The 19,541-nt window shown below is 35.8% G+C and overlaps 1 protein-coding gene across 16 annotated transcripts in view; it reads right to left on the reverse strand.

The window, feature by feature from the left end:
- dlg1b (discs large MAGUK scaffold protein 1b) overlaps positions 1-9,869 on the reverse strand; it is a 130,335-nt gene extending 120,466 nt beyond the window's left edge. For 6 of the 16 annotated variants that reach the window (XM_042717823.1, XM_042717822.1, XM_042717833.1 and 3 more), the window contains exons 1-2: positions 9,167-9,867; positions 8,708-8,839 (exon numbers count right to left, since the gene is read on the reverse strand). In XM_042717823.1, the coding sequence (XP_042573757.1) occupies positions 8,708-8,839; positions 9,167-9,185 (151 nt within the window). In that variant the 5' untranslated portion in view covers positions 9,186-9,867. Of the gene's footprint in view, positions 1-8,707; positions 8,840-9,166 lie in introns of all 16 variants that reach the window. The other 10 variants (XM_042717829.1, XM_042717824.1, XM_042717821.1 and 7 more) reach the window with 5 other exon arrangements.
- Between the last annotated feature and the right edge of the window lie 9,672 nt (positions 9,870-19,541).

A 19,541-nucleotide genomic window follows, 5' to 3' on the forward strand; every position in this document is an offset into this window, starting at 1 on the left:
TTTACCTTCATCAAACACCGTAACTAACTACAGCTAAATTTCTCATTGTGCTGCTCTGTGCACTTTTTTGCCAACTTTTTAGTAAAATAACAGTTGTAGGGCCCTATGATTTCCTTTATATGGAAAACGTGGACAGAATCACAGAATCCAGTCATAAAAACGGAATTTACAGTTTAACGTGGAATTAGAGCTGTCACGATATTAGATTTTTCATATCACGGTTATTGTGGCCATAAGAATTCACAATATCAATATATCGTGATATCTATAGAAACCTTGGGGGGAAGATATCAGTCAAATTATTTTTTACTTTGTTTAATTGAGTTTTTCTTTTTCACCCAACGAACATAAGGATAATGATAAATGCAGGGCACAAGACTCTGGCTTTCTCCGTCTTCTTTGAAGCTCCTATTAAATAACAAATACTGTCAAGTTCAACAGTATGATTAATAAATATTAATGTAACTTTACAATAAGATGTCATTTGTTAACATTAATGTATTAACTAACATGAATGAACAATGAACAATACATGTATTACACAATTTATTAATCTTTGTTAATGTTAATAAAAATAAAGTCGTTCATTGTTCATGTAAGTTCACAGTGCATTAATGTTTACGAACACAACTTGTGATTTTAATAATGCATTAGTAAATGTTGAAATTAACATAAACTAAGATTAATAAATGCTGTGGAAATATTGTTCATTATTATTTTTGTTATTTATATATATTAACTAATGTTAACTAATGAACCTTATTGAAGAATGACCACAGATGAGGCATTAAGTGCATGGCACTAGCACCAACTTAAAGGGATAGTTCACCCAAAAATGAAAATTATGTCATTATTTGACTCACCCTCATGTCGTTCCAAACCCGTGAGACCTCCGTTCATCTTCGGAGCACAGTATAAGATATTTTAGATTTAGCTCGAGAGCTTTCTGTCCCTCCATTGAGAATGTATGTACGGTATACTGTCCGCGTCCAGAAAGGTAATAAAAACATCTTCAAAGTAGTCCATGTGACATCAGAGGGTCCGTTAGAATTTATAGAAGCATCAAAAATACATTTTGGTCCAAAAATATCAAAAACTACGGCTTTATTCAGCATTGACTTCTCTCCCGGGTCTGTTATGAGCGTGTTCACAACACTGCAAGTTTAGTGATATCCGGTTCGCGAACGAATCACTCGATGTAACCGGATCTTCTTGAACCAGTTCACCAAATCGAACTGAATCGTTTGAAATGGTTCGCGTCAACAATAAGCATTAATCCACAAATTACTTAAGCTGTTAACTTTTTTAATGTGGCTGACACTCCCTCTGAGTTAAAACAAACCAATATCCCAGAGTAATTCATTTACTCAAACAGTACACTGACTGAACTGCTGTGAAGAGAGAGCTGAAGATGAACACGAGCCGAGCCAGATAACGAACGAAACATTGACTCGTTGAGTCAAGAACCGGTTGCATCGGTTTTCGGATCACCGGTAGTGATGGGAAGTTCTGTTCTTTTCCGCGAACCGGTTAACCATCGGACAGTTCGATTCAATAAACCAGTTGCCGAAAACGGTTCACCAGTTCTTTTGCGCTCGACGTAATGACTTAATTGGCGATGATTGCCCTTGATTCAAGCCTTCGGTTTACCCGCGCTCATAACATTAGGACAGAATCAGTTCAGAATCAATCACCAGAAGAACCAGTTCGGTTCAGACGCGCTGTGTGTCAGTCTGAATCACGCATGCGCAGTATCATCAGCTCCTCGGTTCTCGAATCGCACGCGTCCGACAGAAACGGTTCTTGACTCGAGAACGAGTCAATGTTTCGTTCGTTATCTGGCTCGGTTCGGTGTTCATCTTCACTTCTCTCTTCACAGCAGTTCAGTCAGAGTTTGAGAAAATGAATTACTCCGGGATATTGGTTTATTTGAACTCAGAGGGAGTGTCAGCCATGTTAAAAAAGTTAACAGCTTGAGTCATTTGTGGATTAATGCTTATTGTTGACGCGAACCGTTTCAAACGATTCAGTTCCATTTGGTGAACTGGTTCAAGACGATCCGGTTACATCGAGTGATTCGTTCGCGAACCGGATATCACTAAACTGCAGTGTTGTGAACGCGCTCATAACAGACCCGGGAGAGAAGTCAATGCTGAATAAAGTCGTAGTTTTTGATAATTTTTGTGGAAAAATGTGTTTTTTATGTTTTAAAAAATTCTAACGGACCCTCTGATGTCACATGGACTACTTTAAAGATGTATTTATTACCTTTCTGGACGTGGACAGTATACTGTATACATTCTCAATGGAGGGACAGAAAGCTCTCGGACTAAATCTAAAATATCTTATACTGTGTTCCGAAGATGAACGGAGGTCTTACGGGTTTGGAACGACATGAGGGTGAGTCATTAATGACAGAATTTTCATTTTTGGGTGAACTATTCCTTTAACATTTTACAGAGTTTAATGTAGGATTGTGGTCGCTCAGTTCTTCAAGATCAGTTTTAATCGTGTAACTGTTAATAGATTTGAACAAAGAAATAAAGTGTTACTACGCACAGGCCGTATTGATTGCAAATACAAAAATAAGGCGAGTAAAGAAAATGCGGTACTTATTAAAAAAAAATAAAAAAAATCACCCTTTACTTAAAAATATGAACACAGAAAACTGCTGTTACCAGGTTAATATAACGTTTCCCATTCTATGACTAGTAAAATAATGACAACTTACTCTGATGAACACGGCTCTCCTCTGTGTAGCTGCTAGCGCTGCTCTCCTTCTTGTGTGAAAGGCACAATACTGCCACCTGGGCGCTCAACCAGGTACAGGCGCTGAAGTATTTACATGTAGTGTTATCATAAGAGAACTGTTCATTTTAAATATTGCGGTATATGGTCACAAACTAAATTAGTACGATATTGATAATTGTTGCTTGGAATATCACGATTATCGTCAATTCCGGTATATCGCAACACCCCTACGTGGAATGTCACAGAATTTGTCAAATTTTGAATGAACTTATCAAAAGTAGGTCATTATATTTAAATCAAATCGCGATATAGACTAGTATATACCCTCGCAGTGATTTCAGCATCTGCCGTCTCACTAAATGAGGACGTAAACACATGAACAACATCTCCAGAACTGCTCTGAGAGTGACTTCATGAGCATTTGACTGTTTGATTTGAGTAAAACTAGCGTCATATCATACACACAGAACTGTAAAGGTATTCACCACAAAAAGTCGTAATAATAGTAGTAGTTTTTTTTTTAAAGACAAGTATTTGCCAGAAATGTATTACTATTGTTCAGCAGAATGTACATAGCCTACTACTACTACTACTAAAAAGAAACAAACATTATTTTTTTAGGAATAATCACAGAACATTTCTTCCATGTTTTAATTTTAATAGTAAATCCCCTTTGTTTACCAAAAAATAAAGTTTGTTTAATTTTCAATAATTAAAATATAAATTAATGTTTTATGTCTTGATTTGATAACCAGAAAAATGTAAATACACAACAGAATTTCTGAGAAAAAATATATTTCATAAGCCTATTTTAAGAAATAAATTGTTTTTTGTGCATTTAAATAATTAGACATGCTTAAACTTTCTTTTGGGCAATGTCTTGTTATTTTTGTATTACAGTGAAAATTCAATAAAAATTATTTAAAAAAAACACGCTACAACACAGAATTAGGTAACAATAAAACATATGTTGAAGAAAAAATAAAACATTTCATAGGGCCCTAAACATTTAATTTTTGTTAAACTTTTAATAGATTGATGTGAAAATGTATAAGTTTCATGATTTTAATTAATTAGACAAGCTTTTGATTAATAAAATGTAATTTAACCATTAAAAAGGAGTTGAGAAAAATTAAAATGGAATGGAAAAAGAATTTGGGTATTGGTAAAAATGAATTTGATTTGGTAGGTACAGTTGGTGTGTTGTTTCTGTTGGAATCCCATTTGACAAAAGGTCTGATTGTTCACAGACTACTCAGAAAGGCCATTGGAGCAGCCGTGTGAGGTATGATCATCATCTTAATTAATTCATCCCTTTATAACGTAATGTAATGTAATTATTATAATCACATATAAAAATTGTTCATCTGAATGAGTTGACACAAACATCCAGAGCACGTTACATTTTGTATATTCCGCACAGGCCACAACCAGCAGATACAGAAATCCCAATCCCATCCCAATCAGTGTATGGAACTACAGATGGCTTCTATTAATACTTAATAATAACCCAAACATCACTGTAAAACTAATCCCATTCAAATGTGTTAAAAGCATCTCTCAAATCAAGCTTTTAACTCATTTAAGATCATTACATTTGTTTGTTCTGTCATCATAAGCAGTACAGACAACAACATGGCCGTCCTCAAGCTTTTGGTCAGCCAGGTAAAGTACGCAATTCTGAGTGAGGTACACACAGTTTTAATCACTGTTTGAGAATCAGCTATTAAGAGGTTAATACTGAATGTTCTACTGTGCCCTTAGTATAATACCAGTGTTATTATGAGGGGTTCTGTTTATTCACGTCAGTTCAGTGACCCCAACCATACTCTGCGAGTACGCAATGTGCATGATAAAAATGGATCTCTTTTATTCTCTGCCTATTTTAGTAGTACTACAATGAAACATCAAACCCGCTGAAATACAAAGGGTCTTGTTTCACACAAAATCTTTAATCATCAGCCCAAACGTGTCCAGGTGCACTGTTCAGAACCATTAGAAAACACAAGCTGTATCACACAATATAGTAATTTAAATTTAGGCCTATTTATGAGGTCCACAATGATCAATGGAACAATCACTCAGGGATCAACGCTAAGGATTTTTTCTACTTTTCTATTGATCTGTAATCTTGTATTCTAGCTTATGTGACACCAATATTTTAGATACCAAATACATTTTACAATTCTCTATTTCAATTTCGATACCACAGCAAAATCACTAGCCAAAAATGAACATAAATATAAAGTTTAAACATTATTAAAGACAAGTGACAGCCAGTAAATAAGAATAAATTAACAAATTACAAGCAATAGCACAGTTAAATATAAGCATATAGCACAAAAACAGAAATGAAATGATGCTTTAGATTTTTATGTTTGTAGATGTTCAGGTACAGAAATTGAAAAATCACATATAATATAACATTTGCATATTTTTCATTTTTCATAGCCATTTGAAATTAGAGGCAACCACTGCATTTAATCATGAATTTAAAAAACTTGCAATGTTTGATTTATATTAGACTGGATAATTTCAAAATCTGAAGCAAAGACAGAATAACCTGACTTTAGCCTTGTGAAATTATGCTACATAAAACATCTGTATGAAAGCAGGTGAGCTGAATGAGAGGCAGATTCACTCTCTGCCAGCAGTCGGCGCTTATGGTACATTAATACAGTGTTTCCTTGGTTACCGCTGTAAACACAGCAGTGCTGCCTGCATTAACACTAATTTAAATGCATCATACTGAGACAAAATGAAAAGAAAATGTCATGTCTGAAAACAGTAAGTTCCGTTCCCCTCAGTAACACATTCATATAAAATTCAATTTTTAGATTTTCTTTCTATATTTCACGCATTGTGAACAGTGATCTTGTTCTGCCTGCTACAGTATTTTCTCCTCTTTGTGTCTGACTTCATAGTCTCTGGCCTCTGTTAATGGCCATTTACAGACTAAGTAAAACAATAACATAATATTTCCACACAAATGGCCATTGGGAAAATGATTGCAGTGCAGTTTGTGTGCAAGCACGGAACAGAAGAAAAATGTCCGGTAGATCAGTGCATCTGTACTCCAGTGTATAAATTCAATATAGATTAATCATTGTTAAAGCTACAGAGTTACTTGCCAAGACGGGTATTTTGACATACTTTTGTATGTGTTTGCCCGTTCAGGCACCTCACACACGTCACACAGAACAGAGCACAGCGTGCAAGCGCCCAAATGCTTTTTGCTTGAATTTTTAAATTAAGAAGTCTTAAAAACACATGCAAATGATAAAATGTTGTGACGACGCTGCAGTGGCCCGATCGGGCAAGTGACAAGTCCATCTATTTTCCCAAACGTCTTTCACGCTGGCCACAGGCCATCGGCCAGTCCTTATTGTCGAGCCCTGCACAAATAAATCTGATAGAAATTAGAATTTACAACTATTAGAACTATTTATGATCTTTCACAACTAAGGTTTAACAAGACTGAATATGAAAAAAAATGTTAATTTAAAAAAATAATAATAATAAATTTCCTTAAATTTGCTCTATTCCATGGTGGAGACGACTGTTCCCGTTCATCGGAGACAAACTCTCTCTGTTAAGCCAGTCAAAACAGAGGTGTAACTATCAGCCGATTCCCAGGTTTCTCTGAGTCTCATGTTCACTTTTCTCCCTGCGGAATGAAATCTGTGGTAAGGCAGCCCTTAAACAGAGTGCTGTATTGACTTCCGATTAACAGACCTCTGCAGCCACAGGATAGAATTTCCGCAGTTCACCAAGCCTGCTGAATCTCTTTAACTCAGACACGTCTTCATTATCTGATGGCTCATTTAGAGACTTTGGAATGCCAATGCTTTCTGTAGATAATTAATAAAATGACTGTGATGACCAACATCAGAAATTACAATAATTTACAACACCACAATCAGCACGAGGAAATAAGTAAAAACTATAACTACCATTTTATTTTATTTTTTGATGCTCGCCAAAATGATTACAATATGCTTCAGGAGATGCTTCCTATCTACTTGAGGAAGTGATTTTAATCCATTACATATTCTGTTTCAGACAGGACCTCTGAATAAAGATTAGGAAAAGATATCGGCCTGCCTGCGTGATATCAAATTCACCACTCCAGCTCTTTATGAAGCACTAAGAGCTTTTTAAAAAAGGTTCTTCTGTGTGTGAATAAAACCTGGCCATTATCTACTTTAGATAATGTAATTTAATCTTTAGTCTCATTTCCAAACAATTTACCTAGGAACTCATGAGGCAGGTGGGTTCTGTCAAGGGTAAACCTGGTCTATCTTGTGACCCACATTTTGCATGCAGGAGGAGACCTGCCCTGCTCTGGTTAACTCTTCTTCTCTGGCACCCAGGGAGAGATCTTAAGGCTCTAATCGTTGAGATACATGCACTGAGTCTGCAGCGATGCTCTCTCTCAGAGAAACTATCATAAATCATCAGCCTACAGATTAGGACTAGGGTAATCATGTCAACAGACGGATTACATTTTGTTTGTCCTTTAAAATACATATCTGAATAAAAGTCAAATTGGAAACGGTCACTCCAATGCATTTTTCATTAGCGGCGCTCTTAAGAACACGTGCATGTGGAACATATATGAGAAGGGGGATTTCTGCACGCGACTGTGTGAACGTGAATGACGCTATGCATGAGACTGATTACACATGTATGGTGTATGAGCTTAGCAATGCTGAGCACAAACATTCATCATGGCAGCTAAGAGTAAGATGGTTTTCTGAGAACAGTGCTGAGACACACATAACATTGCTGCGCAACACTTCGGCCTGAACAAGGAAAGCAAATATTTAACGCCTGTCGTCTTGTGATATGCAATTAAAATATCTGTTACATTCCCTCAACTATTACTAAGTTTTTCTGCTTTTTACAAACTGAGTACATTACAAACTGGCTTTTAAAACTGAAGCAAGACACACAAGTGAAATCATTCACAAAGTCTCACCTAAAACACATGACCATTTCAATAGACAAATCTAAAACTTGTAATTATGCATACCTTAACTAATGCTCTTCACTTTCAGCCACTCAAGCAAAAGCTTCCATGATTTTTTTTTATAAAGTATAAGAAGCATAGGATGAATTTATTATAGGAAGCCTCCACACCTTAAGGGTCAAACACAGAGAGTCACTGGCACATGGCCAGTCAAACAGGCTGTTCAGCATTCCTCGTGGTTGCCTTTCTTGCCTAGTTTGCAATGGCTGACCTAAGAGAACTAAGAAACACTATATTGCGGCTCCTCAATCAAACAATGCAGATAAGATTTCAATATTCAAGAACATCCTAAAATAATATTTTAGAAAATTGTTTATACTTAAAATATGAACACAGCTTCAAAGTATTTATTCCAAATTTACCATTGACAGCACAGTGCTACAGGTACTCTTTAGACAATATATGCATAGACAGGAAAGCTGTTTAAGTCAAGAAACAAAGTTAAATGCTTTAGTATCATGGTCACCTAGATGTCAGTTCTCGCCCCTCTGAAAGTGGCAATGGTAATTAAATGTCAGTATAGCTTGAGTAACACATACCCCTGACTGGCTTTTACTACTCAACACCTCTGTGTAACGACAAGCACCCTTTTAACTTTTAGAGGGAAAATGTCACAACCTCCACAGACTGAACACCCCATGAATGAAAAACTGATACTGATTATTTCCTACAGTGCTCACAACAAAGTTTAATTAGTTGTCTTGTGTCGCCCTATATGTAAAAATAAAATTGATAGTAACATTAGATAGATAGATAGATAGATAGATAGATAGATAGATAGATAGATAGATAGATAGATAGATAGATAGATAGATAGATAGATAAGAAATTGCAAGCAACTCATGGTGATTAATAGTAGCTCTCACAGCATGACACAGTACTTTCATTATTACTAGAGCAGTACTGAATGACACATTGTAATACCTATTAGCGCCTGGAAGAGGTTACTCTGGAAGATGTCAATGACTCTCTGGATGGAGTTTCTCAGCTGTCTGTCTTCAGTGTTACTGAGTTTTGACCGGTATTCCTCCAGCAGTAAAAGAGCCCTCTGTGCATCTATACAGGGCAGATAGAAAGTTTTCATGAATTACATAATAATACGATACTGCAGCAGACAGCATGACGCGAAATATCTAAAATTGGTTTCTACGTTTTACGTCATGAATAAATAAACCTTAAATAAGACATGACTTTACTGCCAGTTCAACCTATGTGGTGTTGATTGGACGAAACAAAAATTACAGTCCTCATTTCCAAAAAAAAAAATTTTACAGTGTGAAATTGTTCAGATAAGCTGCAAAGTAGTTAGTTACCAACTACAATGCCAGACTGTGTAAAAGTATATCCGAGTTTTAATGAGAGTTTTTTTCACGTTTATCTCACCTTTTTTCCTTACTGGCATGTTTCGCTTGGGCTCTTGCACGATAATAAATCCAGCAGAGCTCGTGATAGAAATTAACAATACACGCGATATTAAAACGCTCCTCTTCCAACACGAGTCCGTCCAGAGTGTCTAAGACGTGTAAGTCAGGCGCAGCTGTCATGAAACTCAAATGTTTATCCGGTAAACATGGGGACGGTTCAGGCTGATATGAAAATGAGCCGTTGGGTTTTAAAGTAGAGCGAGAGCTGCACTTCTTCAACCTGACAGTGGCACGACACCACAGAACTGAGCTGTACTCTACTGACAGCCCTGCGCTTCCATTCAAAAGACACACAGACGCTACGACTCAGCCTCCACCGCCAATCTGCTCCGCGTCTGCGGGGGAAAAACTGAACATATGTCGCCGCCAGTTGCAGGAGGGCTTCCAAAAACTCCCCAAACTGCAAATATACACCTCCCTGCCGTGCGCTTGCAAGGGCTCAGCGTGAACACAAGCGATTCAAATCCTCACTTCCGCAGTTTGCTACATTCTTCTTCGCCTTCGTTGCAATGAGGATTGTTTCCCTAAACGTCAAACTTCTTTCGTTATCTCCTCCTCTTTTTTCTTCCTATGTGTCAGAAATTCCAAACTTTCCTCCAAAATGGCGTCCCAGGGTTGGAAGAATGTCACGTGATTATAGACCCTACCCTTGACCGCCCAATCATGGGACTGAGCTACCTTTCAGCTCAGGGTTGGGAAGGTGAGACTTGACACTATCTTAAAGGAGACTCACTAACTCAAGCAGGCAAGTGGTATAAACAAGGGTCCATATGAGGAAATGGGCTGTTACAAGTTAATGCAGGACTTGTTATGATTGCTATCCCTAGACTTTGTTTTTCAATCCAAATGAAACATTCACTAGTATGACTACACCTGCTTTGACTTACCAATCCGTTGCCAAGAAAGCTCAACTGAGGGGGCATTATATAAAGCCACCAAGAACCTGATCTTGAGATGCGGCTGCACAAAGTTCTCTGTGTTAATCCAGGAGTTTAATGCTGAACCCTGTAGGTTAGAACTATTTTGGTGTTGGTATATTTATATCAAAATATATTTATTTGATCATTATATATATGTATATATATATGTGTGTGTGTGTGTGTGTATGTGTCTGTGTGTGTAGGTGTGTGTGTATAATTTACTATATTTTATAATACAAATATTGCACATTTTTGTGAATTTGTTGCTAAATGCTGCATTCATAAAAAAAAATCAACAGTGAAATAACCTAAACCAGGTAAATGTATTAATTTTCTCACATATTAATGTTTTTCTATCCCAGAACGCACAATTAAGGTTGTCTGACACCACAAACACTCAATGAATCAGCCTCTGATATTGTTCAAATATATCATATCTGACATATATCGACACAAACAACCAAAGCAGTGGCCCAGATTGGAAAGTAGTCATGGTAAAAAGAGGATTTTATTTTTAGATGGTCATGTTTTATGAATGATCCTCTCTGATCTTGAAGAGGCTACCTCCTCCTTGCCACAGTATACAAGAGCAGTCAGGTTTGCATTGTATCTTATGAACATTATTGATTTGCTATGGGTATTTATTTAGATTTTGCCTTTAGGCCAGCATATCAATCTTGGTGACAGACGAGCATGCTTTGTGTACAGGTTCTTGGGAGTCTGGCATTTTTGTGGAACTTTTCATACTTTCATTTGTTTAAATTGTGTTGTTTAGTTTAATATTAATGGACTGTGTCAATGTAATCAACATGTATTACCATTTGAGACTGGGCAAATTCTCTGTGACAGAATGTGGATCTGTAAGCAATATGACCAGCACATGTCCATCCCGTCTGGCTCTCTCATACCGAAAAGTGATTATAGCAGCTGTTTTTGCTGTCATTTCTGGATAAATTGCTCACAATTAATCTTGGCATAAATCAGGATTTGGCAGCAGAGTTGGTAAGCATAATGACATGAAATTTTGTCAACAACAAGGGAAATAAAACCAAAATGGTGGGCAGTTAGCACTGTATATATGTAATAATTTATGACTTATTTGTTTAGTTGTTTTTACTTTGTCTTTACTTTTGTAATATGATAATGTGATGCTGTTGTGTTGCTGCATTGAAGTCATTATTACCAGTATTGCTCATTTTATTATAATCAATCTTTTCAGTATTATGATAATCGTACAGCAGCATGGCATGTAATTTGATTTTATTCTCTTAATGTGATGATGGCCTATTAAACAAATCCCAGCCTGTAAACAGATAATTCTCTGGCATAATTTCAATGGGCTGTCAGAATGCCAGGACATGATCGATCCAGAGTAACAGCTTATCTTTCATTTGTGCTGCATCTCAGTACATCAAAGGTACTCTCCCCATGAGAAATGTTAGTCATAATGCCAACACTTGACGTTTTCAATGATGATTATGTCGTGATACCCTGAGAAGTCAAATTTAGTGATTCTACATGAACATTTATGCATTTAGCAGACGCTTTTATCCAAAGCGACTTACAGTGCATTCAGGCTATACATTTTTTACCAGTATGTGTGTTCCCTGGGAATCGAACCCACAACCTTTTGCGCTGCTTACGCAATGCTCTACCACTGAGCCCATGAAGGGATAAATAAAACTCGTTAGGAATAAAAAAAATACACCCATAATTTTTCCAAACTTCTTGTGTACTTTCACAGGGATGCTGGAACCTATTCCTCTTTCTCAGCAAATAATCCAGGGAGACATGAATGGATGCACATTCACACTCTCTGGAATATTCTTGCCTCCAGTTCACCTTTCCTGCATGTCCTTGGATTGCAGGAGAAATCAAGAGCTTCTGGAGGAAACCTATGCCAACACAAGGAGAACGTGCCAGGACTAGAATATATAATGTAAAACACTGTTATGAGCTTGCCATCCATCCAGGGTTTTTCCCTGCCTATGGCCAGAAATGCCTAAACATCCCCATGATTGGGGAAGTGGTTTGGAGAATGGATGTCAAGTCAAACCAGGTCAACTTTATTTTTATTATGTTTTATACAATACATTTTGTGTCAAAGCAGCTTCACATAAATGAACAGGAAGTAACAGAAACCATTATGGAAACTCATGTATAGAGACAGTTCCGATTTAGCAGCTCTAAAAAAAAAAAAAACAATAGTTTCAGTATTTACCTGTCAGTTTCAAGTTAATCAATCAGCAATTCTACAAAAGCCAGCAGTGTTGTTATTCATCTCGAGTGAGTTCAATGTTGATTCAGTTCAGTTCAATACCAGTGGTGATGTTGTGAGATGCGATTCAGCTGTAAAGCAGCCCTACAGAAAACAATAGTGTCATCATCCAGCTTGATTCAGTTCAAATTTTGTTTATCCGATGGTGACTAAACTTGGCCAAAACAGGGTCATGGAACAGGACAATGATCCCAAGCACACAAGGAAAATCTACAACAGAATGGTTAAAAAGATAAGAATCAAAGTGTTGGCAATAGCCCAGTCAAGTCCAGAGCTCATCCTGACTGAAATGCTGTGGTGAGAGCTGTGCATAAACAAATACCCACAAGCCTCAATAAACTGGAGCAAGAATAAACTGTAAAGAAGAGCGGGCCAAAATTCCTCAAGAACGATGTGAGAGACTGATAAAGTCATACAGAAAATGATTACTTCAAGTTATTGCCGCTAAAAGTGGATCTGCAGGCAACTGAATCATAGGGTGTCCTAACTTTGTCACACATTGCTTTTCCATCTTGGCTTTATTTTTGTTAAATAAATAATGACACGGGGCAATATGTCATGTGATGTTGTTCATCTGAGGATTTACTTTCCAAATTTTAAGACCTGCCAAAGACCAGATGATTTTTTACTATGCCCTGATAAAGAAAACCATGGAATTCAGTAGGGTGTCCTAACTTTTTCACATGACTGTATATTCACACTGTGTTATGTAGGTTATGATTAGTAATAATACTGTTTGCCAGACTTAATTATCTTTGAACACATTCTTATTTAATGAAATAACTTTGACCTTAGGGTGGTGGAAAACACTTTGCATTGCACAACACTCATAATCATTATTTTAAGACCTAATACACAAATAAAAAATATTTGTCCTCTAACAAACATTTCCAATATGATTTTTCCAAGATAACAAATGATTACACCCAAGTATTTATGTGAAACAACCTGCAACCTGCTGGAATCTTTATCAATATTCAATGGTGAACCAAATGCATTCTCTACTGTTTTATTTTCATTCATATTAAGAGCATTTTGCCACATCATTCACTTTACTGCACACAGTGTAAGTGCATCTCAGGACTGCCAGATGTAATAAAATGAAATTAAAACATAATATAATATATATTTTTTAGATTTGTGCGACAGTCATCAGTATGAAAATTAAAAAGTATAGGGGAACAGCAACATTGGCCATAATGGTAGAAGACAGAGTTTTGTTAACTTCTGTTATCTGTACTTTACTATTAAGAAAAGAGTCATACTTTCATGCTATATTTTGTTTGCATATGGTTTGGTAGTAGTTTGACTCTCATGTGAAGGGAGACTTTATTCAATCTATTCCAGCCCCTTGATCATGTCATGATTAGATGATAGGGGAAGGGGCTTTGAGTGTATGTGAATGGCCAGATGGCACCCTACAAATCCTACCTTACATCATAAAATAAGTCTGTTAATGTAATCTCCCACAGTAGTATTAATACACAAGACAGGAAGTCTTATCAACATCCAAACAGGCCTAACAGAGCATTAGGGAGACAGTAGCACACACTCTGCAGTAGTGTCTGCAAAAACACAGCACAATAATTCAAGCAGAAGGGTTGTTGGTATGCATGGAAATTAAGAGAATATACATAAAAAAGTAAATGAGGAAAATATGAACAAGACTATATGGTAGAGTACATGGTGTCATTTATGAATAAAGGGTTATTTAAAAAAAAAAAAGAAATGAGGGTTTGTCTTGTTTATCAATAAGTACAAAGTGAAAGTTTTTTGATCAGTGCTGCTCATACATTGCTCAGTCTAGAAGATTAAACATATAAGAGCTGAACATCTGCATACTGCGTAGGGAAAAAAAGCATTTGTTTAAAAGTGTATAAAAATACTAAATTCTGCAGTAATTAATATGGGTTTATTTAGGATTATGTAAGTGTGACACTATTCAAGCCATTTTTTTAAATCATTGATAAAGCATTATCAGCTCATTTCAATTAGGCATGGCAGATTATTGAGATCATCTTGATCTAATTTAAGCATAGGCCTGAAAATAAAGCTGTCAATTGCAGACATAACAGAAAAGTAAAAGGAAATTACCATGGCATCTTAATTATTATTATTATTATTATTATTATTAATACTATATGAGCAATATCACTCGAATACGAGAGCCATACTGGCTCTATATCAGCATGGTTGTAATTAGGCAAGAGGCACGAGGCCACAGGCTGAGTACGAGTGTGATAATGTGTTTATACAACAGTTTGACGGCACAAGTGTAAATATATAAGAAAAACAACAATGGAGTGTCTTCAAAAACCCTTATGTGTAGAACTACTTCCTTTTGCCACATATTCAAAACTCAGTTTGACAGTTTAACAGCTGAGCTGAACCCCCGTTACTAATTCGAAGTCACTTTAGAATTAGTAATGAAGGAACGTTGAGTTGCTTCATTAAAAACTTATTGTATTAATTAAAAGCTCACTGTATTCTGTAGAGTAGAGTATTGTGAGAGAGAGATGGACTAAGCGAGTGTGATTATCTGCATCTGATCCAGCATTCATTATTCAGCTCAAGCTCATATTCACAATAAAACGTTAGTTTTAATGTGCACTGAGGAAAGAGATCACTGCATTTGTTAACTGTGTCTTACAAGCTGTTATTAAAAGTAAAAATAACTTCCGTTTCAGTCTCTTTCAATATAAAAGTCTTTACTGCTGACTCATAAAACAGTCACTTGTCGCAATCTAATGGTGGAACAATGTCACAAAAATCACCATCACGAACACACACACTGTTTCCCAATAGTAAATACTACTATGTATATAAAATATTATTTATTGAATAATAAACAACAACAGCCAGCATAAAAGCCATGCTCTAATATACAGCATTAAAGTTACATAAAATATAATGTGATGAGATTTTGCCTTCAGCCAAAACTATTTGCTCTGGAACAAATAATAGATTAATAAAACCAATGACTGCCTGTCAGATTTACCCAAAATGAATTATATCTCATGTTTAACCACTATAGAGGCATCAGAGCCAGTGGCAATTTTCAGAAGATCTGGATGAGGTGAGGCTGCTCTGTGACGCTCTGGAGCTACGAAAACATTGAAGCAAATTTTCAAATAGACGTTATCTTTATTACTAAATTAAGTTTAAACAAGTACATTCTCTCCTAAAAAACTCTTAAAACTACATTCTGTGACACAAAAACAGTATTATTTTTAGATTTTAGTGGATTTGGGCGTCCGCCATGACATTCGCTGTGAGAAATACCACAAGCGGAGTGATACAAATGGTAAAAGGGCATTCCTGTGGTGATACCAGTACAATATCTCATGGTTCTCAACCAATCAGATTTGAGAACCAGTATGAACTGTTGTATAAATATATATATATATATATATATATACATACATATATATGTATATATATATATATATATATATATATATATATATATATATATATATATATATATATAAAATATATATATATATAACATAGTACTATACTACTATATATATATATATATATATATATATATATATATATATATATATATATATATATATATATATATATATATATATATATATATGCACACACACACACACACACATACACACAATTATCCAAGAATGTGCAATTAAAGTGTAATTTTTCCCAGTTGGCATGTTTAGAAGTTGGGAAATGAGTAATATTAAATCTTCCATATTATTGTGAGTGACAGTCCTGCATTTTTGGCAGTGTAATCTGAGCAAATTTGATTCCGCTCTTTTTTTTTAAATATTTGATTTGTGGACAGATAATGGTTTGAATTAGCTTCTTTGACCTCAGGGATTAATCCCAAAATAATAGAGAACACAACAATAGGTCAAATGCATGTGTGAAAAGACGATAATATAATGATGTAATAATGATTTTTTTGATGAAAAAAGCTTTTTTTGTGGATTAAATATACATATACAGATCTAACCTTGTCAGAGTTTGCACTGAGCACACATTTATGAAGAGAAAAACAGTATTTTGTTATTAGAAACAGTAGTTTGTGACATATTATCAGACATTTTGCTCTTAAAACTGCTCTAAAAAAAGTTAACTGGGTCTATTACACTGAGTAACTGCATTAAAAAGCTATTGTAAGAGATTAGATCAATTTCTGGCACAGTACGTTAACTCACTCTTGCACATCAGTTTCATTGTCCATCACGTTTATGGGTCAGTGCTGTCTAACAGCTTTTTTCGTTTTTTTTCTTTCTTTCTTTTTTTTACAGAAGGGATTTGTCATATTTTACTGACAGGAAATTCATCACTGTGACCTATCAATATAGCATGCATCTATAATGCACATACTCATCTGATGGAGCTTACATGTTCTTTAATATAATACTCATATATTACATTACGTATTCTCAGGCAAAAGCTGTCCCAATTCAAAAGGCTTCTTCAAATGTGGCCTTGAAATGCGTCTTTTTTTCCTGGCCATGAAGGATTCAAAAGATGAATCCTTCATGGCCCATACTAGATTTTGTGAGGCTGTGACATTTTTTTTTTATGTGAGAGAGTGCTCCATATGCTCCATAGGTTAGACCATCCCATTTAACAATGATAGGTTCAACCATTGCGCCCTTCGGAGGCATGGCCTTTGAAGTCTGCATCTTTTGAAGGATGCAGCCTTTGAATTGGGACATAGTAAGTCTCTTAAAATATTAGATAATTAGACCTTTTTATGACAAGGCAAGGTTAGTTTAGGTTGTAAAATTGTAAAGTGTCATCTGGTGCAACTTATATTCATTCATTAATTATTCATGATATTTAAAAAAAGATAAATACTTTTTTCTCTAACATGTTCAAAACTAAAATTATGTAATGAACTTAAAAAGACTGTATTTATTAAAAATGTGGCTCATTTCAGTGGCAAGTCTGTTCTGTGTCTTAGACTTTATTTTCCACTGAGCTCAATGAATATAGTCTAGCCACAATACATTAATCCAACCAAAAAGGCAGAGCAAATCCTAGTGTGACACTCTGTTTTAGAGATATGTGTGTGGTGTGAAAGTGTACTTTGGGCGTTGACCCAGTCTGCACAGCTATGACCACATCCCATATAAGGAAAAAGTGGCCTTGTGCCAGTAAAGCCAGTGAATGAGCACTGGTCAGAAGGCTGTTTCTACTAATGGAAGGCACAGAGAGCCCTGGTGTCTGGTTGCTGTTGAGAAAGAGTGAATGGAAGGGTAAAAGAAAAGAGAGAGAGCAGCACCACAGTGCCGCCTTGGCAGTCTCGTCTTAGTAACCATGTACCAGGCTGTACAATAGCTTCCTCTGTTCAAGTAAGAGAGGACTAAGGGATGGCCGCATTGTATGAATGTGAGTGTGTGTTAATGTGTGAGAGCTTGTGTTGCCTTGCACACATATTTGTTTAAGCATGCGCACTCACGTCCGAACACAATATGCACCGACACACCCTTTATAGGCTCTCACAAGAGCCTCTTAAAACTCTTCAGCTGACCTTGTTTTCTTCTAAACTAATTTATATATAATCAAAATCCATGGCACACTACACCAATGCATCATTTACATACACCATTCTGTGTTTCCTACTAAATGTGACCCATGAATTCCCACCAAGCTATAGCACAGTATGGTGAGAAGAAACATCAGGCCTGTTTCTCAAACAGAGCCATTGTGAGTGACTTCAGTAATGTGATCTAATGGAAATAAGGGCCACTGAAGTGTAAACCCTTTTATTTGTCCTAAAGAGTTAGTTTATCAAAATAAATAAATAAATAAATAAATTTAAAAATCTGCCAAAATCTACTCAAACCAATTTCGCTCCAAGACTTTTGTTCCTAGAAGATTTTTGTCCCTCCACTGAAAGTCCATCCCACTAAAACTTTGACACTTCAAAAAGTTAATAAAGAGATTGTTAGAGAAATCCATATTTAATTTCAAGTCTTCTGAAGAGACACAATCACTTTATTATGAAGATATTTCATTTAGTTTTTTTTTTTTTTTTTTTTTAGCAGAGAACATCAAAAACACAAACATGCTTGCTTGACACACACAAAAACTTAAAAAGTTTGTTCTCACGTGTCACATAAGCATGTTCAAGCCTCTGCAAGAACCAATGAGTTTCATACTTGTGCATCAAGCAAATATGCAAATTTTCATTTGTGGTTGAACTAGCCCTATAAAGAACATTCTTGATGTAAGTGTAAAGTGTTAAGTGATAAATAAAATAAATTGACACAAAACTGTCGAAAGTCAGTCACTTGAATATGTTCAAGTGATGAACTATAGCCTAATAGTAGTTTTTTCAGTTCTGAAAAAAGGTCTGGCAGTATTTGTTTGCAGATGCTACTTGGTTTGAGATCTCAACCTCAGCTTAACATTTACTCAACTCTGACCATATCACATTTACTTTTAAAAAATGTAAAAGCACATTTTAAAAAGCACTGTAACTTAGTCTACTAGTCATAACACACTACATCAAAATCGTAGACCCCTGGAACCCAGATTTTGCTCTCACCTGACCTGCCTGTTTGAGTAGAACCAGTTGTTTGATGTAGCCTTTGGTTATGCTAATCACAAATTGCCTCTGCTTCCTTTTCTCCTACAGTGGAAATGAGCCATTCATTGTGTCTGTTCTCTTACATGCACTTCTTCTCCATCCTATTGAAGTGTGCCTTTGAAGTCCTGCAATTGATAAAGAAATAAACCGAAGCAGAATGAAAGCATTAATCCTCTTTTACTGATTTTTTTTTTCTTATAAAGAACAGCAAACCAGAAATGTATTTTGTTTAGGATTTAGGAACAGTGAATATTGATTATTCAGTCTTAATATACTGAGTTTTACACAGAAAAATAACACTGAACAAATGAATAGGTCTTAAGCAAGAGCATGTACATCTACTCATGCTATACATTTAAGCTTACCATAGCAACCACGGGTGGGGGGGGGGGCAGTTACCCCTTTATCCTAGTTCCTCTCATTTTGGAAAAAAATAAAATAAAATAAAATAAAATAAAATAAAATAAAAAGCTATAGACTTTTTAACATAGGCATTTTATACTAGCGTCCATTTACCACCCATTATCCTTTGTATGGTCAGGTTGAGTATCATACT

This window comes from Cyprinus carpio, chromosome B2 (assembly GCF_018340385.1).
Source record: "Cyprinus carpio isolate SPL01 chromosome B2, ASM1834038v1, whole genome shotgun sequence".
In the NCBI taxonomy this organism is placed as follows: domain Eukaryota; kingdom Metazoa; phylum Chordata; class Actinopteri; order Cypriniformes; family Cyprinidae; genus Cyprinus; species Cyprinus carpio.